The following is a 24,130-nucleotide window of genomic DNA, read 5'->3' on the forward strand; positions in this document are numbered from 1 at the left end:
CAGCCAGCCAGGCAAGGCTACGGAAATCCCCGGGCGGCGCTGGCGCGGGCGCCGGCCGGTGGACCCTGTCTATCGCCTATACGGCCGGGGAAGGAAAGGCGGGTGGAGGAGAGAAGAAGAAAGCAGGTCGGCGGCGTCGCTTTCCGGATCGGACGGACGGGCCGATGCGCCCCAGCGGCGCCCATCGGACGGCCGGCGCCGGTCTGGCGGTTGCCGGCCTAGCCGCAGTTGGTCCCTGTCCTCCGGATTCGCGCTACAGCAAGGACGAGACCGGCCAGAAAGGCGGGCAGATCTTTATGGGTGGGCTGGCTTCGCGCGTACCGCCGTACGTTGCGGGGCCGCGTTTCCCGTGGAGACTTTCGGGGCCCACCGTCATTGACGCGATGTTGTTTTCGTGATCTAGTGGTCAGATCAGGTGGCAGCCGTTGCCTGAACTGTGCATGTCGGCATTTTTGTTTTGCAGAACCACCCCCCACTTGCACTTCTTTTTTGGTCCTCGACCCCTCCCTCTCAAAAACAAATCGAACAAGGTAAACGCACACTATTTAATTAGCTACCGGCCGGCACTACATTAAGTGGGTGGCGGGACATATTTTCTCCTATCTATCTAGTATGACGTTTCCAAATAATTGCGATCAGTTGGATAACGAAACTATGTCAAGTTGTAAAATGAAACAGTCAGGGCTCATTCGGTTTATGTCATTTCAAAGGTTTGCCCGACTCCGATGAGGAAAGTGCCATGACAGCGGCGCACCTTCGGCTCGCTTCAGTGTTTGTAGTCATCGCTAGGTGGTCTACGGATCTAGATATATTTTTTACTTCTGATGTTCTTTGTACTACAATGACATGACAGTTGATGAATAGATCGAAAGTTTTCTTCGCAAAAAAAAATTCAAAGAAATGGTTGCCTTGCTCACTTCAATCATGAAAATTTCCCACGATATCTCCTTAATGCTAAGAATTCTGTCAAAATGAATGCTAAACATGGATGAAAATGCCATAGGAGTCTTCCAAAAAATCCTCCAAAATGAATGAGCCATTAATACGTAGCTATTGACATAGCATAATTGGAAGGCGTGATTTTCTTGAGACCATATAACCGAAAGACATAATTTGGCAACGTCGTAATCAAAATCTAACGTTGTGATGTAGATATTTAGAATGTATTCCATGAAAATAATACATTTTCATGATTGCATTTTTACCCTCAGTTGGCCAAGGACAAGTCTCAATCAAAAAACATCTTAAAACCCCAAGACATAGATAAATGAGTGCAATGTGCATGTACTATAAGGCTCGGTCGGGGGATTGCACTATGTTGTACTTATTTCCCAATCTTTTATGAAAATCAAGGAATATGCTAGAATAGTTGGAACCACCCCAACACCGAACGCAACCTAAAGCTAGAAATATATAAAGATGTGGTTCTTTTCCCCGCAAAAATAAAAAGACGAGGTTCTTTTGCCAAGAATAAAACATCTATCCATGAATTCTATTCTCCGAATAATGCTCCCGGAGAGGCAAGGAATCAGTAATTACCATCCTCTAAAGGGGCATCAGCAAAAGTTTCTAACCCCCGTACAATAGTAATTAACACGTGCAAACCTGCCATTAGTAACCCACAAGAAAAATCGAGGAAGATTAGTTTATGTGAGGTCAAATCACCCCCACAAGTACTCAACGAACCAACTAACCCATCTCATCAACCTTCCTCTATAAAAGAGAGGGCGTTGCACCCCCTAGAGCTGTAGCCCGGAGGCCAGGGTGGGCTTAGTGCATGCATTGGCTAGCTGCTCCCTCCTCTCCTCTCCTCTCCACCGTAGATAGAGCGCAGGCCTTTTCTTCGGTTCTTCACTGATATAGATAGCTTCCATTTTTTTGGTTCACTTCCTCCTCTTGCATGTTCTTGATCTCTTCTCGATCTAAAACCACCGATAGATCGATCCTAGCTAGCATCCTTGTTGTTTTTCTTCCCAAGGATCTAGCTAGTTCTTGCAGATTTCATGCAAAACTAATACTACAAGTTCTTCCAGTTCTTCATTCCCATCCTTCTTTATTTCTTGTTGCTCTCTTAATTCTTCTCCTCCTACTCCTATCTAGCCAGACATGGAGAACGTTCTGCTGGATCGTTCTTCCGGAAGCTTCGAGTACCCGAAGAGGGGCGTCTATGGCGGGAGGCCGGCGAGGCCGCACGGCGCGTACGGCTCCTCCCGCACGTGCCCGCAGTACCATCACTTCCAGAAAAGTGGCGCGTGGAACTCCGCCCCCGCTCCCGCTCTTCCGTATGCGTACGCCAGGCCGCCGATATACTCGTCGCCGTCTCTCCCTCTCCTGCCGTCCAACCAGCCACCCCTCCTGCCGCTCCCGCCCACCGCTACCAAGTATGCCACTTTCCCCTACCCACCACCTCCGACACCGCCACGTGCCGTCAGGCCGGCGGCGCCCACGACCGTCGTGCCGGCAGCGTCGCCCCCTGCTTCGTCACGCCAGCTGAGCCAGAGAGACAGGAGGAGGAGGCCGGCTAAGCCGCCGGCCGCAGAACCGGCAAGGGAGCAGAAGAAGAAGAAGCCGCTGGAGCGGGCGACGCCACTGCCGCCGGCGCCCGCGGTGACCGAGGCGCTGGACGACCTCGAGCAGGAGCTGGCCCGGAGCTGCGTCCAGGACCTGCTGCACGCGCTGGCGCCGCCGCCCAGCAGCCTGCCGCTGCCCAGGTTCTCCCTCGTCGTCAAAGCGTCTCCACACTCCGCCACGGCCGGCAAGGTGGCGCCGGCCGCCCCGTCCTGCAACGCTGAGGCGGCCACCGCCGACGGCCTCCGCCGCCTCCTCCGCCTCTAGTATCGTGGCAATTACCCTGCCGCGCCGCGCATTTACGTGATCTCGGTGTACCGTTGCTACTGTTGATTATTTCCCTCCAATACTATTATTTCCTGGCTGGGAAAATACGTACTACTACTACTAGAAGACAAGAAAGAAGAGTTGTGTGATGCTCGAGCAATGGTCGGTGGCGTGACCGTGATGTGGCCGTCAGATGGACGCGGTGCTAGATGGGGTCCAGCCGTCGACCGATTCAGGTGAAGAAGATGATGTTGATTAAGCTTTAATTGTGTGGTGCTAAATATATATCTAGGGTTTACATACTGTACGTTACGTGCCTGCGTGCGCGCGTATGCTCTTGTTCTTGATTGGGTGATGTGTTTTTTGAATTACCTTGTATCAAGAGATTAATTACTCTAGTAAGTATAATGTATGTGGTGATGTTTAAGTGTGACTTAAATTAAATCTTGTGCTTGGCGAAATATTGGCGCGTGTACATATTGTTTTTCGTGTGATCTTTGTATGCATGTATGTATCCCGTGGACACTACTAGCTAGACATCAATTATGAATGGACAGTTATCTATCCAGCTTTCTTCCAAGTCCCTTTACCCCATCGATGTTTTAATTCTGAAGACAAACAGTAGTATTTGAACTGAACTGAAATTCGGTAGTGGAAACTATATAGATGCACACATGGAAGCTCAATCTGAGTTGTTTCATGTGATAAAAGAAATACCCCTTGTTCCACTTACAAGATCAATGTCTCCAGGACATTTTTCTTTTCTTGAACAAGAGTCAAAATGCATGTGTCTCCCTCCGTTTCTAAATGTAAGGTGCATTATTCTTTCAAAAAGTCAAACTTCTCTAACTTTGACCAAGTATATAGGCAAAAATATCCCCTCCCGTGGACGCGTCGCGACGCTTTCTCCTGAGCTATGTGGATTCGCTGATCGGCGTTCAGATCAACCCCAACACCGATCCTGTGAAGGGCAAGCAAGTAATTAATGCAAACCTCACCATGCAGCCATTAGCAGACCTGGCCAAACGGGCCGGCCCGGCATGTGCTAATCGTGCCTGGCCCGGCACGGCCCGCCATGGCACGTTTAATAGCCGGGCCGTGCCGTGCCGGCCCACGGGCGCTGCTCCTTGGCCCAGGCACGGCCTGATTAGTAAACGGGCCGGCCCGATGGCCCGTTTAGCACGCTGGGCTGCACATTTTCAGCCTGTTTGGCTGGTTTTTAGGCCTATTGGGCTATATTTTAGGTATGCATATATAAAAAATTCTAAAAAATTAAACGGGCCGTGCCGTGCCGGCCCGCGTGCCTGGCTCTAGACCCAGGCACGGCCCAAGGCGTGCCGCGTGCCGGGCACGACCCGTTTAGCCCGTGCCGTGCCTGGCCATGGCGGGCCGTGCCGGCGTGCTTGCGGGCTGGCCTGTTTGGCCTGGCCCGTTTGGCCAGCTATAGCCATTAGCACATGTGAAGAGGCCGGCTGCTACGGCTAAATGGGAGGCACCGCCAGTAGGATGGACAAAACTGAATGTTGATGCCTCCTTCTGCGAGAGATTGGGCACGACAGGTGCAGGGATGGTGCTCCGCGACCATCATGGCGATATAATTTTTCTGCCTGTCGCCAATTGCGCTCGTGCTCTGAGCCACTGGAGGACGGAGCTTGCTGCTTGTGAAGAGGGGTTGTCGCTCGCCCTACAGTGGACGACACTCCCAGTACAAGTGGAGATGGACTGCTTGACAGCAGTGAATATGGTGAAGGCCCCGGAGCAAGACAGGTCCAAGTTCTGTATGCTCGTTCAGGAGATTAAAAGACATGCAAATGATAGAAGAGTTATTCAGTTTGCCTTTGCTAGGCGTGAGCAAAATAGAGTTAGTGATTTTCTTCCTACTTTCGGTACAGTTCAGGAACGCACTGTTGTGTGGCTTAGGGACGGACCAGGTGATGTGCCGGCCCTGTCTAAGCAAGACCTTGATGTTGGCTAAGTAATAGAAACTCTCGTTTACCCCGCAAAAAAAAAATATCAATGTCTAAAATACCAAATCATTATCAATATATTCACGATGAAAATATATTTTTATATTTTATTTATTTAGTATGGTAGATCTTTATATATTTTGCTATAAACTTGGTCAAACATAGACAATGTTTGACATTTTGAAAAACTAATACACCTTATATTTAGGAACAGAAGGAGTATATAAGAACATGCACAGAAAAAAAAAACATGAAAAGAGGGAGTATATAAGAAGGTCTTCTCATCGAAGAGGCATGCATACCTGTGTTAGGGGCATTATGAATTTGCCTTGTGAATATAATTTTCTTTTCACAAAGTTTATAGATTAAAAAACAATAGCAACTCAATTCCAGTAGATGCATCATGAAATGCTTTTATACTACTATATTTATTTGGTATTATAGGCATTGGTCTATTTTTCATATAAACTTGATTAAACTTCAAAAAATTGACTTCGAAAAAAACTAATATTCCTTGTGTTTGGGGAAGGAATGAATGGAGTACTCCAAGGAGTAATTACCAGAGTCTGAGCACGGGCCTTCTCAGTTTAGAGGCTTGCATTCTTGTGGCATTATGAATTCGCGTTGGGAGCACACACAGAAACTGAAAAAAAAAATGCTAAACACAAATAATGGATATATTGATCATGTGGATTGAAGGATGGTATACACGCACACGCCTTTAATTTTTATGTAAACTAGCTAGCTAAATAAAACTCAAAGTGCTATTGCGGATCAAATCAGGTAATCAACAAACAATGCATCTTTTTCTCAAGAAAATCGAGTATTATAAAGGTGCATACGCGCACCACCACACGCCAGGAAACATTCAAACAATGATAAATTATTACTATGTTTTTCCTGTTCCTACCTTTTAAAATCATGCATCAGCCCACTTCAATTCCTAATTTATAAGTTACAGAAAATGCAACACTAAAGATATTTTTATCCTATATCACTGTATAGTCCACTGTCCCCTGCTCTTTTGCTATGTATTTCTCGAACCAGGGTGCCATTTTCCAGTTACTTGCATTATGGAAATGACAAGTAATCACTATATTAAATGAACAGGTATGGAAGAAAAAGAATACAGGAGTCGCCACTAGCAATCGGCTAGAGACTAGGCCAACAAAGAAGACCAACTGGGCACCTTCCGTATGCTGCAAAGGAAGGCATCAGATGGTTCATCATACCAGCTGGAATCCAACACCACCAAGGCAGCAGCAGATGCCATATGCTTCCCAGGTAGCAGGTGATGCCCTTTAAGCCTTTTGACATCCACTGCATTATACATTAAAATTTTCACGGCTTGTTCTATTGCTGCTTATTGTTCTATTGCTGCTTATCTCAGTAAGCGATGGCGAGGAGAATCTGTGATATCTGTAGTTGTCTGAAGAAAACACCGGCAGCTGTGGGTCGAGAGTTGGTGGCGGTGGGAGGTTCCTTTGTACCGGCAGTGGTGGTACCCCATTGAACATGAAGTCCTCGCCGCTATAGCTGCAAAAATGTGTGCATAAGTGCAACTATACAACATGTTTAATATGGGCTCACAGTTATGCTTCGGGTGACAAAAGAGTTCTCCTTTATACTTCCTTTCCATTTATTTGTATGTGTTGGGATTTCTTTGAGTGGGGGAGTTGATTTTTTTTTTCATGTTAGGCATGCTCACCTTTTCCTTTGAAAGCTATCAGTGTCATCTTTGCGGGTCACTACAGGAAGGGTGCTATCTTCCCTTGGAGTAAGAGACCAGGGACTTGGCACAGCAGGTTCGTTCGAGAAATATCTTCTCCTGATCAACTGAAAGATGCATCCCAACAGCATTAGCAGATGAAAAAAAAGGAAGTATGAAAAAGCAAATCAATGAAATAGTTGAAACAAACCATGCGGAAAAACTTGGTCACAGCTTCTTTGTCATATCTTGCTTCTTTGGCAGCCTGCAATCAAAGGTTAGCATGTTATGTAAAAAATAACTGAAACGACAAAGAACGAAAAATGATGGCTGTTCCATAAAAGAACATGAATTGAATGTAGAGCAAGAGATGAGCAGAAGGTATTCAACAAGAAACCTAACCGAGATGAGACCAGAGTTGCCAGGAAAGCTCTCTGTGAGTGGAAGTTCTTCACTGCGAGGAAGAAGACCCCGCTTTTCAAGCCATTGACGTGCAAGATCAACAATACTTCCGCTTCTGACTCTAGTGCCATCGCTTGGAACAATATCCACTTTGTTAGCAATTACAAGGTAAGGCACTGGAAGTCCTCCTGGTCCACCAGATCCAAGTAAAGCTGAAAAGGTGCCTGTTTCCGCAACTTCAACTGCCCATTTATTCAAATTTGTCTTGGTCTTCCTCTGGGAGAGGTCATAAACAAAAATGACACCTGACGGACAATGTTGGGAACAGTGAATGTTGTATTTGAAAAAAAAATAACAACTGATGTAATAAGTATTTCTCTATGCATCTAAAGAAGGACGAGTGTTTCTAAGAGGTTTCATCAGCTGAACTAAGTGGAGCAAGAACAATAAATACAAAAGAGCTGTTACAATCTCAGGACTTAGGCATTAGCAGCTGCAAGTATAAAAATAAATCCTTCGCTTGAGCAGTTTTTGGGTCAAATAACAACTACTCCCTCCGTCCCATAATAAAAGATTGTTTTGCAAGCTAAAACAACTTACAAAAAACGATCTTATATTATGGACGGAGGGAGTAAAATAGATCAGCTTGCTCATAAAGTAAGAAACTACTAAAGATAGGCTGTGAGTTCAAAGGTGCAGAGAGCAGTAACACGCTGGTAATTAAGAGAAAAACGTCATTTACCATTGATTTGCGTATAGAAAATTGAACGGCAAGCTTTGTAGCGGTCATGCCCTGAGACATCCCAAAGCTCAACAAAGAAATTCCTTTCAGCATCATTACTGATGTTATTAGAAGAGCCCCCTGCACTTCCACAAGTAACATGCTGAAATAATAACAGTGACAATGTAAGTGGATTTAAAAAAAGCAAATGGTACAAGCTGGCAAAGCACAGAGCGAGAGCACCTACTTTAATGCCCACCGCACATCCTACTGTCTGAGCTGGTCGAGCAATAGCAGAACCTTCTAAGATGAGATGCACCAGTGAAGATTTACCGACACCTGAGAGAGAAATAAGGAAATTTAATGCAACTGAAGAACCATATTCAGAAGAGTAGAACAGCATGCAACTATGGTGTGGTTTTTTGGCTGCCGATTCTCAGGCGCATACAAAAAAGTTCAGCCACTATTGGTGTAACAGAGTAACTTGTATGGGCAGTTGAGCACAGTTCAGAAAATACAGTAGAAGGTTGCATTGAATATATTTTTTATATATATTTCTAAGGATGGCGAATGCAATATGGAGCTTATAACAAATAAATAACTGGGTTCCACGCATGGTCCTAGTCCAGATTTTACTTGGCATTGCTTCATGTTGTAGTCCAGATCATGGTGTGACGCATAGCAGGACAACATCACAAATTGCAGACACCACAATACTTGTTTCAGAAAAAGAGAGAAAATCCTTCTATACCACTGAATACGGCTATATAGTCCGTAATTGCCACAGCAAAACTCCCTGTTGCAATTATCTCCCCTTCAATACCCAAACATTAAGTGCATTGAGGCATATGTGAAACGAAGGTTGCACTTGGTGATCTTTCAGTCAGATTTTTTTGCGCACAAGGAAAGGATTTTCTAAAATTGATTGGCGTGCTTACTAGTAAATGATTTGTACAAAAAGTAAACAAATGTAGTAGTACAAGGGCAAAAAGACGAGTTTCTCCCACTCCATTTGGCTTCCCAATCACCCACATCCAAGCAGGAAAAGTTCAGAAAGATGGGCCATTGTCCCAACCCAACTAACAACACTCCTTTCTGTACTCGATTTGTTCACCAGGTGTGATCCGAGGACGAAGGCGGAACCGAACACTGACGAATAGGCTCTCAATAGGCAATTCACGATCCATCAAAGTCGTCAGTAACACATGCCTACTCTACATCCTCCCAATCTCACGACATCCGCCAACTACCAGACGTTCACAAGTTGGCGTATCACAGACGGGAGGCGCGGGGAGGACGGACCTGAATCGCCGACGACGAGGACGCGCACCTGGCCAAAGGGGCCGACGCCGCTCTGCTCCCGGCCGCTGCTGCTGCTACTCCGGGCGCTGCTGTCCTTCCAGAACATGGCCGCCGCCGACGCCCGGGACCCCCTCGACGAGACGGCCCGGGGGCTAGATCACGAGAGCAGTGGGCGCGATTCGAACCGCCGGGCAGGAGGCGGCGGAGACGGAAGGAATCTCAGGCGAGGAGGGCTGGAGCACCAGCCGCGAAGGAGCATTCCAGTTTTCAGGGGGATCGTGGCGGGTGCGAACGGGATGGCCTGACGCTGACGGGAGAGTAGCGTTTGGCGTGTCGGTCGATGCTCTGCTCCTCTTCTCTTCCTTTTTTATCGGTTGGCGGATTGTGATGGCGATGTGAATCTTCGGCTCTTTCGTTTGATCCAAGGTGACTACTCGTACAAGCAAGTACTACACACTTTACGCGCAGGATTGACCTTGGATTAAAGAATGCGCGCTTGGATCCTCTTGGCCGTGTAGCACATGACGCCGTACAGTAAGTCAACATCTGAGATCTCCTGCGAGTCAGATTGGGAGCGTCTGATTCTGATTTTTTTTTTTTTGAACGAAGTCTGATTCTGATTCTGATACTGGGAGCTCGGGATTTTTCTTTCCTTTGCACTGGATTTGCTGCGCGTCTCGGCCAAACGCGCACTGATTGATGTTAGGCTCACCTGCATCACACACACGCACGGCGTCGGCGACCATGCAACTTGCTGTACTGACCGAGGAAATGGAAGCGAGCCAAACAGTAGTAGGCAGTTGGACTGCGCAGAAATAACGAACATGGCCAAAAACACATGACCCAACCACTCAGAGGTAATTCTGACGTTTTACATGTTACTGTACTAGCTCCGTAACTAAATATAAGATGTTTTTGCAGTTCAATTTAAACTTCAAAAACGTCTTATAGTACTTAGTTACAGAGGTAGTAGTTCCTGAAGATCTCTACCAAAACCCCTCAAAAGAAAAAATCTCTCTACCAAACTAGATTACATCTGATATGAGCTAGATCAGCATGGTTGTACTTTTACCATTCTTCTATCTCATCTTCTTCTTCTTCTTCACTGTTATTCCCTTCAGCATCAAGCATATCAATGGAGTTTGGGCCACCTGCGACATCGTGGCGCGAGGGGTTATTTCTGGTCATATCATTGTGGGGGCTTATCCATCTCTCGAAAGGCCTGAAGTCAGTGACCACGACGGAGAAGTTGCGAGAACCAGACGTGCTAGACGGATCAAATCTTTCTTTAAGAATCAGACCCTGCATTGTTATTTCCAACAAAACGAAATTGCGGATCATCAGATGCCAGCTAACAAACATGAATAGAATGAAAATGGAAAACTGATCAGCGCCACACTGATCTAAGTACAGCTATGAACTTTCATCAGCACGGTTCAACATTAAAGTAAAATGAGATTTATATATTCAAATGATGAGCACCTGAATGTCTCAAGAGCCTAGAACGAAATTTTATACATGATGACTTCATCAAAAAGAAGAAAAATGTGATATCGGCGTATAGTGACGCTCACAATGTATTTTCTTTATTACAGAAGACAACGTGCACAAAGATGGATACATGACTCATTTTTCAAGATCAAGTTAAATGCATGAAAGGTAGCATGGTGTCAAATTACCTTTGTGGATCGAAATGTACGCTCAATTTGCCAGACCTTCGGGCTGCGTATTGTATGCCATCTGCTTAGGTCAAATCAGAGAAAAAATTATTAGCCCAGGATCCTTAAAAGAATTGTATTGATAAGCAGGTACCTTGAGGGTGAGGGATGTGCATTTCCAAAAAGAACTCCTCGTGCTGCAACAGAAGCAGCAATAAGTTGTGACATGTTTTCTGACTCATTTGATTCATTTACAGTCCAACGAGCCGATGCGATTGGACTGCCAGCAAGAAGGCAGTCTGCCTCACTCAAATATGACATCACAACCCATGCATCATCAACAGCATCATCGTCAATGAAATCAACAACTGTAAAACATCAATACCAATTCATTAATAAATAAAAAATAGTGAGAACGTACTGTCAATAGTTTGAGCACACTATTTCCTATAAAGAAGCTAGAGTCAGCGTACAAAACTAGAATTTAGTCCTATTAGAATATACCAATTATATGGCTCATTGATTCATGTTCATGTGACCGGCAGTGATGCATGACAGAAGTTAACATAAATGCAGCATGTTTAGTTAAAGCAGCAACTTGTCTATAGCACCCTACATCCACATGAGTATTTTTGGTAGTTCTAGAATCACTGTTTTACAAATGAGCATGAGATCAACTGACAGCTGTGAGCCTCTGACAAGCATAAATGTGCAGTATACAGTATATCGCGCGAAACCAGATTGATGTTAAAACTATCATAAAACTACAGGTTTAAGGACCAATTTCCCAGAACTAGATATTTAGTGGTCGATTGTATCTCAAAAACTACAATGCTCTGGGGTGCACCTATATCGCCACCTGGTCTGACCATCCGGGCCCATATGTTGCTCTCAAATTCTTGATCATTTCCATGCTGAAAATTGCCATGTTGGATCAGAGGTCAAGTGATTTGGCTTGCTAGATGGAACCAGTCCAGGATTAGTGAGCATGACGTGTGAGTTTGGGCAGGAATTTAGTAGTTTTGCGATAGTATTGATCCCTAAATTTGCAGCTTTGTGGAATCGATCCTTATCTCTGCAGGTTTATGTTTTCACCTGGTGTTTTCACAAAATTTACTCCATAATACATGATGTTGCCCGACATGTACAATCAAGTAAACTCATATGATGTAGCCCGCCATGTACAATCAAGTAAACTCATATTCAAGAGCGAGCATAAGATAAAAAGAATAAAAGCAAACTCATATTCATAATGCTCCTTATATTATTATTATAAGTAGAGCTCTCTACTGTTTACCATTTTCATGTAGAAAGTCAGCAACAGTCCGTACTTCTCCGTGTGCTTGAGAAAGAATCATCTCTGGAACATCCATTTTTAGTGGATTTCTTCTTAGCTGTTCTTTGAAAGAAAATGAATCCAGATCTACAACACAAATATGACAAAGGTTCAGAGACCAAAAGCTAAGTTATATATAAATGATGAACACTGCTCTCCCACACATGCTAAAAAACACAACCTTCCATCCCATAATCCAGTAAAAAAACTGTTAACCCAGACAAAAGGTACAAAGTAGACTGTACTGGTGTGTAGCCAGTAACCACGATTCATTATCGAAAATGTGGAATTCAAGACATGGAAATCAAGTAAGTACTCCCTCCGTCCCAAAATAAGTGTCGTTGATTTAGTAAAACTTTGTACTAACTTTGTACTAAGTCAGCGACACTTATTTTGAGACGACAAAGTAAATTAAGGAAAATGAAGGTAATATAAATCAAGCACAAATTCCAACCATGATAAATGCTGCAAAAACAGAAAGGAATAGCCAAACGAACAAAATATTCTACAATAAACAATAAAGGTACATCACTATAGAACTTATATGTGTTAGATCAGATAGACTGAAAAGAATGTGTGGTCATTGTTCAATAAACGACTGTATAAGTAGAAAAGAAACTAGCATAGAAAATGAAGTACTCCCTCCGTTCCAAAATAAGTGTTGTAGTTTCAGTTCAAATAAAACCACGACACTTATTTTGGAACGGAAGGAGTAGCATATAAGATGGAATTCTGTCTAGTTCAAACAAGTCAATTAGAACAATGTGAATAAATGTGTTCCACAAAACCAACCTTCAGAAAAATAAAGAATATATAGACATTTCAATTTAAATCAATATATGCTATTTTAATTAACCACACCGCACAATGAAGATCTATTTGAAAAGGAATCAAAGTCAAGAAGAGAATTGTACAGAAGATGGTATAATCATTACGTACCAATGTTGACATCACCATGTGTTTCCCTTTTATTGTGCAAAAACTTCCCTAATGCATGAAATAATGTAAGTGTCTCATCCCTTCCGCATGGAGAATGAATTACAGAGCCAAGGCCATAACAGTCCTGCGCTGGAGCTAGAGTAGCATGACCCTTTAACTCCGACAGAGAAGCACTTATTGCCAATGCAGAATCAAGCCTTCGTGGATTAAGACAATAGTATTGAAGAGACATTATCGCATGTCTGATATCACCTCCACAAGATGTAGCGATCTGATGCACTAATTCTTCAGTTGTGCCAGAGCTTTCTTGTTTGCATATTCTAAGAAGAATTTTTTTGATAGAACTTACAGTTACCGGATTGAAAACAATCTGCATGGATATTAATGGTGCACTATGAGGAACATGCACCGAAGTTCAAAAACTTGTTACCATTATGATAATAAAAGTTGCCAAATAAAATCTGCAGTTATAGTTATACTGGGCAAGTGTACCTTATGAGCACCAGCACCTTGAAGCAAGGACTCAAGTTCCTCGGTGTTCCACGTTGCAGTATCATTAGCCTCATTTTTGTGATGGTGAGTAAGTGAAATGACAGTTGGTATTTGAGTACTTTGAATTAGTCCTGTTAAACATTTCCCCAGTCTTGCAAATGAAGCTTTTCCACTTGTTACAGGGATGTCATCAATCAGAATGATGATTAGCTTTCTTTGGGATCCAATGCTGGTTGGAGAAAGCAATGAGTATTTCCTTATCTTGTTCACAAAATTTTCAAATTCTTCCAACTTGGATACATACTCAAGTTCTTCAAAAGGGCATTGAAAAGAAAAGGAATAATCAATTAATAAAAGGTGCTTGAGTCGTAAATGGAAGGCTGATTACATACTAGACTACTAAATATTATATCATGAATACAATAGAAGTGCACGGACTTTGACTATACTTTTATCAGAACATTATCTTGCAGATAATTTGCAGAATAAGGGAGAAAGTTTAGACCTCAAAGATAGGTTACCTGAATTAGCATGCACAAGCTCAGCCCATAGTGTTGGTACTGGGGTTGTCCACTCACATAAGTCAGCTCCTATCTCAGCAGCAATCGCTTTGACAGTTGCCTGTGGTAAGCAACAAGTAGTAAATTATCACTTATCAGTTAATACTTCAACAAACAAAAATACTGATAGTTAATTATTGTGTTCTTCTCTTAGCTTAAGCATTGAGAAGTAACATCCTCCTTGGCAAATGAGGAGATGCAAAAAAACTACCACAAACAAAAGAGAAGGAGTAGAGATAGTTGGAGGATGCATTTGTGTCGACTAAAAGCCACTAGCATACATGATATTATTTCTTTTTTTAGAGAAAAGGGGGTGCTGCACCGCAGTTCTGTTATCAATATTATTTCAAGTTGGGGGTGAATTCTCTTTTTTTTGTTTAAAAAACAAAATGTCTATCCCTGTATTTGATCTGCTATTACCCAAAGTGGGTGGTATTTCAAGTTGGGCATGTATTCTCCTTTTTTGTTTTTACAACAACAAAAACTTCTAGCCCTGTATTTTATCCACTACTACCGCAAATGGGTTGGATTTTCAACAGGTCAAGTAGAACCGGATTCATGATGTGCCATATCATGTCACTAAGGATCAAAATGCTACCCCAACTGATTTGATACAATTGATGACATGACGTTGACTATTTATGGTTTCGCGAATGAATATGAAATACTGTGAGAATACAAGCATGAAGGAAGGACGTACAGATTTTCCAACACCAGCTTGGCCAGTAAGGACAAGACTCCGTCCTCCAAATGTTCCCTGCAAATTTTGCATATGCACTGTCAGTATTTCTCTATTATGAAAAATAATACTCCCTCTGTAAACTAATATAAGACCGTTTAGAGGTTGTACATAAAAATAAGAAACGGTAACTAATTCATGACTAGAAGTTCAAGGTGCAAGATATATTTGGTAAAATTGAATTTAAATCCCTTTCTCACCATCACAGGCAACAATGGACTGATTCGGAATGTTTCAAGTTGAAGAGGTTTCTACGAGTAGGCGTGGAAAATAAGGGGGGATATAGGGTGTACTGGCATCTTGAGGTGTACTAGTGCACTAGGCCTCCAGTTTAAACTTCAAAAAGCATTTACAAAATCTAAAAGAAATTAACAGCATGTACATACCATTTCATAAATTTTTAGGATTCAAATTTGACACACAACTCAAGAAACAAGAAGGACAAATTGGTCTGTGAATAGAGCCACAAGGAGTGCTAGATGTGAATTGGTACTATTAATAGCCTCATCGTCCTTTTCGTTAATGAAATTGTGAACCAAGTTTGGTGTATTATCTTTATGCCACTAATTAATCTGTTAATGTCAGAATTTTTCGTGACTTTTAGGTGTTTTTTTATGGCCTAGTGCACTGGTACACCTCAAGGATGTAAGTGCATTCTACATGCCCCCAGAACATACTCATCAGCAACCGTTCTAGGTACTGATAAAAGCAATGAATGCCAATTTGAGAACTGGAAGTGGAAATAACAGAAGAATAGTCCCATCTGGTTTGCAGTAGCTTATCTTCTGATTATCCTAACCCATCTCATAGAGTTAATATATCATGACCTTGGTGAATATGCAGATTATCCTAAACATATTCCACTAAGTTGGATTTTTTTTCCTATTCAGTGCATTCAAAGAACAATCACCTTTGGTGCCTTCAGCTTTTCTTCCAACCAGTTCTTTACATCTTCAACCTACAAGGAGACAAATGAATATTATGCATAGAAAGTTCCTGCTCATTTTATAAACTACTGTTTAATGTACAGATTATCACAAAACTGTTTTTGAGGGTCAAATTCACATAATCACACGTGCAGGGCATTTTGTATCGAATAGCTATAGGATCAACCATGCACCAAATTTTCCCATCTGGCCTGACCACACAGGGGCCATCATGCAGCCTCTCGGTAGCAATCGAGAAACCCCTCTGGACCACTAACCGCAGACATACTCCTGCTGCCGGCATGGTAAAAAATTGAGCAATATCTTCAATGAGCCGTCCATACCATATCCAAAGCAGCATATGCACAATCTTTAACACCAAAAAAGAGCAATATCTTCACTGAGCCGTCCATACCATATTCAAAGCAGCATATGCACAATCTTTAACACCAAAAGTGAGCAATATCTTCACTGCATTGATTGTCCAGAAAATTTTCTGGACACATAACATGGGTACATTGCTGCTGAAAGAAATCATAATGGGCCTGGGCAGTCAGAATGGATAGGAAACTGGGTGTGTGGTTAAACATGGGACTAGTCACAGATAGTCTATGAGTAAACTCGACTCATAAACCTTGGTTTTATGCATGGTGAAACTCAACTATGAACAACTTCAATTCATACATCAACACCCTGATACAGTACAAAGGTTTTGAAAGCCAGGACGCTTAATGCAAAAATATATTTACAGATGGTGCAGTACCTTAAGAGATTAAACCAAGCAGGTTCATCACAGAATGAAATAAAAACCAATGATACAGACAATATGCATATCATTATATATATATATATATATATATATATATATATATATATATATATATATATATATATATATATATATATAGCTACAACAGAAAAGTGACCCAACCTTCTTTTTGTGAACAGCAAGCTCTCCCGATGAGAGTGGTTTATACTTGTCAATCCAAAGCTCTTCCGTTTGACGCATAGACCCTGCCTAGAAGTAGACTAATCAACATATTTAAAAACTTACAGGGTTACCATAGGCAAAGGTAGCTTTACTTATGTAATACTTTTGCTACATTTTTTGAAACGACAAGAAAGAAAGGCATGAACATGTCAGAATTCTCTGGAAGAAAAATCTTGGTAATTTAAAAATAGGAAAGAGAGGAACTATTAACATTACTCAAGAATAGAAACCTATGTGGGCTCTATAGTGTGAGTATCCAGATGGTTGAGATATTGTTATATGGCTGATTCTTGCACGTCATTTCGCTGCTTGTCCATGCCACAAAGGGCCAGGAATGATAGTCAGCAAAAAAAAGGTAAAAAAATTGTCTATGACTGGCTTAATGCACAACATTCATCCCAAAGTAACAGAACACTTTATTAACCAAAATTTATATTCCTTGCAAGAGGATCCTGTGCGGCTTAAATAAATATAGAACAAGTTCTCTAAGCAGCAAACTTAATGGTCAAGTATGAAATCAAATTAAACATATGCTGCAAGTAATATGGATAACTGGTTTCCTTTCAAAGGTGCCCCTTGAGCTGCTGAGTTATTCGAAGATTGCTGAGCCCAATCAAACTATATAGTCTTCCATGCATGAAGATTTTCATATTGACACTATCGTGTATGATACAAAAGATCACTGACAAGTAGATAAGCAACACAGCCTACAGGACAGCATCTCATTTCCCAGATGTTTTGTTAGTGCATTATTTAGAACTGTGGCAATCATGAAGTATATACATGCTGATGTAGGCAAGCATCATAGCTCCAATACTGCAAAGAACATCTAACTGAGCATATGTCCAGTGTTCTAAAATATATATAAAAGGTTGTAACTTTAGGGAGTTTATCAAGTACCAAAGAATCCATGATTTAACTGAGCTACACTGTACAAAATATAGTCAATTGAGCAGCTTAAATATAACACTACGTAAACTTCCCAGTCAAGTAGTGACGAAACAACTTAGTATATTGAACAATGAACAGCACCCCACTCAAATAGCAATGCAATTTGTGTTGGTTTAACTGGCGCGCGTGTGGTGGGGGGGGGGGGGGGGGGGGCTTGAAAACTAGGTGTTTGTATCGTATGAATAAAAAATGGGAGTTGGCTAGGTAAAGTACCTGACACGCCCAAGTCATTTAGACATTCCGAGAAATCTTCAGTTAGCATGTCGAATTCATCCTTTACAAGACGAGAGAACACGTCAGTAAAGCATCGAGCTATTTTAACAGGAGAGATATTTGCAATAAGTCAGCTTGTAGCTCTGGTTAAAATCAGGCTCAAATCTCCTTGTAAGTTCAAGATCACTAATCATACAAGAGCGCAAGTTCAATCTCAAGTGGTTGTCACTGATAAGAAATATATCTACATTCTGCGATATCTAGTTCAGAACTCTTGTCAGAAAACACGGCCACTTATTTTATTGCCACTGAAATGAACATGAAATGGTATACAAGGGTTATTTTTTGTTTGTGGTGGTGGGGGGTAACGGTGATCTAGTTTTTGAGCTAATGCTCGCATCCAGCTAATGCAGAACACAGGAATCGTGAAACTTAACTATCAACAAATGCATCGACCCAAATTTGAGTTCAGAATCATGACCACTAAAAGTAACCGTGGGTACCCAATCCGAAAGTCAGAATATATCACATTCCTCTAAGATCAACCGGGTCACAGTACTAGCTACGCGGCACCATACAGCATTTGTAACTGCAAGCAGAACTGTAACTCGAGTTTAGCACCTTCAGGGAGCCGGACAGCGCGATGCCCGAAGCACGACGGCGCCCCCTTCCCCCGCTGCTCCCGCGGCGCGGCTTCTTCCTAGAGCTGCTCGGCGCCTGCTTCGCCGGCGGCGCCGTCGCGGGAGTCCTTGTCCTGCGCGTCGACGGGCCGCGGCTAGCCGTGCAACGGCCCCCGCCGCCATCGTCGTCGGAGGAAGAGGAGAGGACGACGAGCGGCGGCCGCTTCCCCATTGGACGCGGCGGAGGCCGTCCGTGCCGATGACTAGGGATTAGGGCTAGAGCTCGGAAGACCGCCCGGCGAGATGGCGGGGTTCGTATTTGCTCCGCCGCGCGCGGTGGGGTTGGGGTTTGGGTCTAGGCGGGGATGGAACCCGGCTCGACAGCGGGAGAGAGAACAGACGGTTTTTTTTTTTAGACAATAGAAAACAGACGGCTTACGGTGGAAGGAAGCGATGGGGCCAAGTGGGCCGAGCCACGGCATCTCTAACAGTGAAAAACGACAAAGCTGGCTCTTTGGCCGAAGTTCAGCACAAAAATGAACCATTTTTCAAAATATTTCATAAAATGGCCCTTCCTGCACGACCGCACTATGCCTTGGTCAAGGGCGCCATACTGGTCGCTGCTGACTTGCCACGTTGGCAGGGCCTAGTTACATGGCGCCCCAGGCCAGGGCGCCATGCTCAGCAGCATGACGTCGCAGCCCAAGGCGTCATGCCCCTTGAATCCACAAAAATGGGTGGCCCCTCTCTTTCCCCCACAAACCCTCTCTTTTTCACCTTCTCCAACCCGGCCGCCCCACTTATGCCCCTCCCTAATGCACACAAAATTTTGTGGATCGGAGCTCCAAATCGGTGATTTATCCTCCCCTTCGACCCCTCAGGGTATTCTCCCTCATTCCTCATCTTTTTGCTGGTTGAAATCTCCGCATTATGGCGAATTGGGGAAACCCTAGGTCATCCAATTTTGCATTTTTTTGTTGATGCATTTTGGTGTATATGATTGTAGATGGCGAGGATCGTGAATGTGCATCATGTGGACTTTGTGTCCTTTGAGAAGGGAGACGCGGAGTGTGGTGACCCGAAGAAGAAACCGGTAGTGATGGTGTTTTCGACAAGTCCTAGACTTGAGGAGGTTGTGGTTGAGCTTCGAAGAAGGTTGAATTGGATGGAAGAAAGCGGTATAGTAGACTTACTCGGAAGGTATAATGTTGGGTATGGGCAACATATTCATTGGAAGATAATGCCTCTTGACTCCGAGTTTCATTGGGAAGCATATAAGGAGAGTGTGTTGGCCTCACAAGATAAAATCATTTGAGTTATTTGCCACAAACGTTGTTCGTGCTCGGTTGCAAATTGATTTGAATCGGTGTGCGTCTTCATGTGATGTTAGAAGCCCGGTTCTAGATTCACCATATGTTAATCCGGATGTGTATAACACAACAATGAGCTAACCTCCAATGACCCAACCTTTGAACTCCGTCGGGAATGCCCAAGTTAATAATGAAGACTTGCACGAGTTTGAGGGTGATGAATCGGAGGCTTATCTTCGTGACCGTTATGTTGGCAATGTGGAGGCAAATTGCATGGAAGAGGACATGGACCATGACATTCCATACAATAGGTCCTATGCGGGGGACTCGGAGGATAAAGGCCCGGATGAAGAAATATATGAGGATGGTTTAACGCTAAAGAAGCCAATGCTTTTAAGAAGGTAATAGGATGGGGTCACGAGATATCATTGTTCCGTGATCTAAGCCTAGCCGATAAGGCGATTGTTGATGGTGGCACAAGTAAAATTCTTGCACCAATGTTAACTTCAAAGCAAGATACCGGGGCAAGTGTGTATGGTGTTAGTGAAGGAACAATCTTTGAAAGCTTGGTAGAACTTCAAATATGGGTGAAGGACTACGCGGTTAAGTTTCATCCACCATTCTTTGTGGACAAGTCAAACTCCAAGTTGCGTTATGTGGTTAAATGTGTGGAACACAAGAATCATTGCCCTTCGGTTATCCGTGCAAGATGTGTCAAAGGCGGGCCGCAATGGAAGATTACAAATTTCGTGTTTCATCACCGATGTAGTAGCAAGGATATTGATGATGCTAATGTAAAGGATGATCACCGTCAATTGACCTCCAAATTCATTGCATACTGATTTTCACCGTCCATAAAGATACTCCCGACATATCCCATTAGGGCGTTGATGGAGATGGTGAAGGGGGTCTTCGGGTACACGGTAAAGTACGAGAAGGCATGGAAGGCCAAGCAAGCCACCTTTAACATATTGTATGGTGGTTGAGAAGAATCATACAACCGCCTCGCGATGGTGTTGAAAGCGAAGGCAACAGAAAATCCGGGCATGTACTATGTGGTGGAGCCAGATGGCGTGAGAACAAGGATATACAACGATGCAACCGTCCGAATATTTGGACGTGCATTCTGGACTTTGGAGCCATGCATTAGGGCCTTCAAGCATTGTAGGCCGGTTATGTCCATTGATGACACATCTCTTACCGGCCAGTTCAAGGGCACATTGTTGATCATCATTGCTAATGATGGTGCTGACAAACTGGTTCCATTGGCTTTCGCTTTGGTATCGGCGAAGAACAACTCCAACTGGGAGTGGTTTCTTAATCTGGTGAGGACCAAGGTAATTGGACCTCAAAGAGAGGTTTGCATCATCTCAGACCGCCACCCAGGGATACTCAATGCAGTGGAGATTTACATTCCAAGGCATCCCCGCATGCATCATAGGTGGTGCATGAGGCATTTTGTGTCTAACTTTTACTAGGCATGTGGAGACAAGGAATTATCTGACCTTTCCATGATTGTTGTCTCGTATTCACCACTAGACATTTCGAGAAATTGTGGGACAAAGTGTATGTGAAAGTCTTTCGACAATGAAGGAGTGAGGTACGGTGACATGACAAACAACATGGATGAATGTTTCAACATGGTGCTAAAGGGTATCCGTGCATTGCCCATGACGGCAATAGTAGAGTATACATTCCAAAAGTTGAATGTCTATTTTTCAGAAATATAGTGAGAAAACGGCCAAGTTGATATCTAGGAAAAACAAGGCCAAAAAGATGTGTAGAAAAGGCAATGAAAGCTCAACCTTATTGAGCTTATGCTTGAACTCCTGGATATACATGTCATGCTCTCGGTCCCATTTTTTATACTCTTTTGCTTCATCTTGTCGAGAGTGTAGAGCATTTGGAAATTGCATTTTTGTTACTATCTGGAAAACAATGGAAAAAACATTTGACGTGCTAAGCACTTACCTATGCAAATGTAGCGAAGTATCCTTGTACTTCGACGAGGTCTCTTGAAATAAGCCAAACTGTGTCATAACTCGTTGTGGCTGATGAAACACAACAACATGGTAACAAATCAACGGGTAACACATCCGCCATAGGTGTGCTTCATGTAGACACTTTGGGTTAAGTGTGAAAGTAAGATAACCTGCTCCCCTGCCAATATTGCCCGCTGTTCCGTACGGTTCCCAGGTCACCTGTAAACAAAGATTAAGAAACTACATTGTTAGTATGGTTTTTGGAAAACCGAAGAGACAATAAAGGCAACAAGCTACTAAGATAACCTGCTCCGGGGTCATGATGTCGAGCTCTTTGCAGTAGTGCAAGTACATGGTCTTTGAATTGCCAACAAAAATTTCAACCTTGCCCCGCTTATACGCCCATGTAGGCATACGGTCTGGGTCATCATGATCATCCCACAACACGTAACCTGCAAGCACTGGTCGCCCCACTGGCAAGTGCTCCCAACCCCAGATCGATAAGAGAAGCATTGGACCACCGATATTCCTTTGACTCTGCGGCGTTTTTTGAATTCGCGCCCCTACGGCATGCCTCATCCAGCTACACACAAACAAGAAATATTTCATTACAAACTAGAGAATATTTCTACATTGTGAGCACACTGTTACAAGCAAAACTAGTTACCTGATGATACAAATAAGCTAGCGCCACCGTACACCAACTGAGTCCATGCTCCCACCCAGCAAATAGCTTAAGCCACATAAAGGAAGCGTTTGCGCCAGTGCCGTAAGAGAAAAGAGTCTGCTGACTACATACGACAAGTATGCCCTGGTATACTGCTGCACTATTTCAATCGTCCGCATCCTCCGGGCAAACCCTAAAGTTCTCAGCTATCTAGTGATAAGTTGCATCGGCGGACTTCCCTCGCACCCCGGGCTCCCTCCCGATGAGTCCAAACATAATGTCACGCCATCCCTCAGAATCTATGCTAAAACAAATAGGATCTTCTTTGATGGGAAGTCCAGTGATCAGAGAAACATCTTGCAAAGTGACCGTCATCTCCCCAGCATAAAAGTGAAAAGGATGTGTCTCAGGGCCCCATTGGTCAATGAGTGTCGTTATCGCACAAGGGTTCATCTTTGGCATCGAACAGACACGAGTGGGATGAAAGGGAGAAGCCCGGTCTTCCAGATATACTCTGTGTATCGCTCATCATACTCCATCTTGTCATGAACCAAACCGTATCTCAGGTGAAGCTGGTCAAAAACCCTTCCTTCATCTGCCATGAACCGTCCATGATGCAATTGATTGTACGATGGATGGATAAGAGAAGCCATCCTGCAAATTACAAATGTACATCGTAAGCCCTGTTGTCATTTGCAAATATCTGCACTAGTGTAAAAACATACATACATACATGTGCACAATTTCTACACTAATTCTTCCATACACCATATATGTGCATATAATTTTCTACAATATCATACACCATATATTTGCAAATATCCATCCATCTGCCTTCCTAATTTTACACTAATTCTTCCATACACATATCCTAATCAAATTCATAGCACTTACATAAAAATCCTAAATCATACTTATCCTAAGACATACATATCCTAAATCACACTAATCCCTAACACTATCACACCAAAATCCAATGATAATATCAAGAAAAGGATGAACTAGGGTTTCATCCAAATCAATCAAATGCAGAGATTTCAACCAATGAAAAGAGGGGATAGGGAGGAGAATACCTTGGGGATTCAAAGGAGAACCAGATCCACCAATCTCCGACTCAGATCCGCGACATTTGAGTGGGAAGAGGGAGGGGCGAAATGAGGGCCGCAATGGATGTGGAAAGAAACAGAGAGGAGAAAGAACGAAGAAGAGAGGAGAAAGTGCGCTCGGGCCATATGTGAAGGGGTATGGCGCCCCATGCCGGGGCGTCATGCTACCGACCATGGCGCCCTAGGCCACAACGTCATGCGTCGAAGGCCAGGCCCATGTGGCAGTCAGCGCTGCCGAGTATGGCGCCTTTGACCGGGGCGTTATGTAATCTAGCATGGCGCCCTGGGGTGTGGGCGTCATGCAGGGAGTGCCATTTTGTGAAATATTTTGAAAAATGGTTCATTTTGTGCTGAACTTTGGCCAAAGGGCCATTTTTGTCATTTTTCACTCTACTTGCATCGAACAATAGTTACAACTAAGAAAGTGTTGGTTAAGTCCCTTAAGCATCTACACTCTAGCACCCCAAACCCGACTAAAACGCCCAAACGACAAGATCAATGACCGGTCAGAAAAAACCGACCTAGTCGGGCGCCTCAAACCTCCCTCACACGTCCGGGCTGACTGGCACGCCTCATATGCATCGAATATGGGGAAGCCCAGGCATGATCGGGCGCGTCCGCCACGTCAGACTTGGCCCACCTTGGCCCACCCCACCCCACATAAATTCACCCCCATCCGCTCCCCCGGACCAAACCCTAGCCACT

The 24,130-nt window shown here is 43.6% G+C and overlaps 3 protein-coding genes across 7 annotated transcripts; 1 reads left to right on the forward strand and 2 right to left on the reverse strand.

The window, feature by feature from the left end:
* Positions 1 to 1,727: 1,727 nt before the first annotated feature.
* LOC109740261 (uncharacterized) lies at positions 1,728 to 3,296 on the forward strand. The gene has a single exon (XM_020299299.3). It carries the CDS (start codon positions 2,107 to 2,109, stop codon positions 2,833 to 2,835), a length of 729 nt encoding a protein of 242 aa, XP_020154888.1. The 5' UTR covers positions 1,728 to 2,106; the 3' UTR covers positions 2,836 to 3,296.
* A 2,368-nt stretch (positions 3,297 to 5,664) lies between these two features.
* Positions 5,665 to 9,293, reverse strand: LOC109740263 (small GTPase LIP1). Its single transcript, XM_020299301.4, has 7 exons — positions 8,936 to 9,293; positions 7,881 to 7,972; positions 7,655 to 7,796; positions 6,913 to 7,217; positions 6,722 to 6,775; positions 6,511 to 6,638; positions 5,665 to 6,338 (listed from the first exon to the last, which is right to left on the reverse strand). Exons 1-7 carry the CDS (start codon positions 9,039 to 9,041, stop codon positions 6,128 to 6,130), a joined length of 1,038 nt encoding a protein of 345 aa, XP_020154890.1. The 5' UTR covers positions 9,042 to 9,293; the 3' UTR covers positions 5,665 to 6,127.
* A 458-nt stretch (positions 9,294 to 9,751) lies between these two features.
* On the reverse strand, positions 9,752 to 21,659 carry LOC109740264 (cell cycle checkpoint protein RAD17). 5 transcript variants are annotated; one of them, XM_045227902.1, is made up of 12 exons: positions 21,642 to 21,659; positions 17,741 to 17,801; positions 16,517 to 16,599; positions 15,570 to 15,617; positions 14,621 to 14,677; positions 13,882 to 13,981; positions 13,361 to 13,671; positions 12,869 to 13,238; positions 11,891 to 12,016; positions 10,748 to 10,961; positions 10,615 to 10,675; positions 9,752 to 10,237 (listed from the first exon to the last, which is right to left on the reverse strand). In XM_045227902.1, the coding sequence occupies exons 2-12, from the start codon at positions 17,787 to 17,789 to the stop codon at positions 10,004 to 10,006; spliced, it is 1,653 nt and encodes a 550-aa protein (XP_045083837.1). In that variant the 5' UTR covers positions 17,790 to 17,801; positions 21,642 to 21,659; the 3' UTR covers positions 9,752 to 10,003. The 5 variants fall into 5 exon arrangements, with proteins under 5 accessions (XP_045083837.1, XP_045083838.1, XP_020154891.1 ...); XM_045227903.2 differs by having other exon boundaries at positions 16,517 to 16,603; XM_020299302.4 differs by lacking the exon at positions 21,642 to 21,659 and adding an exon at positions 18,362 to 18,792.
* Positions 21,660 to 24,130: the final 2,471 nt, after the last annotated feature.

This window comes from Aegilops tauschii, chromosome 4 (assembly GCF_002575655.3).
Source record: "Aegilops tauschii subsp. strangulata cultivar AL8/78 chromosome 4, Aet v6.0, whole genome shotgun sequence".
Taxonomy (NCBI): Eukaryota; Viridiplantae; Streptophyta; class Magnoliopsida; order Poales; family Poaceae; genus Aegilops; species Aegilops tauschii.

Bases quoted from the DNA above. Each gene is read 5' to 3' on its own strand.
- LOC109740261 (XM_020299299.3), top strand. From the start codon at position 2,107: ATGGAGAACGTTCTGCTGGATCGTTCTTCCGGAAGCTTCGAGTACCCG.
- LOC109740263 (XM_020299301.4), bottom strand. From the start codon at position 9,041: ATGTTCTGGAAGGACAGCAGCGCCCGGAGTAGCAGCAGCAGCGGCCGG. The intron at 7,973-8,935 runs GTCCGTCCTCCC...TTTCTCTCTCAG, and splicing joins CCTCGTCGTCGGCGATTCAG to GTGTCGGTAAATCTTCACTG. The intron at 6,776-6,912 runs GTTAGGTTTCTT...CTTTGATTGCAG, and splicing joins GCAACTCTGGTCTCATCTCG to GCTGCCAAAGAAGCAAGATA.
- LOC109740264 (XM_020299302.4), bottom strand. From the start codon at position 18,592: ATGGGGAAGCGGCCGCCGCTCGTCGTCCTCTCCTCTTCCTCCGACGAC. The intron at 17,802-18,361 runs GTGCTAAACTCG...CGTCTTGTAAAG, and splicing joins CGCTGTCCGGCTCCCTGAAG to GATGAATTCGACATGCTAAC. The intron at 10,676-10,747 runs GTACCTGCTTAT...TGACCTAAGCAG, and splicing joins GCACATCCCTCACCCTCAAG to ATGGCATACAATACGCAGCC.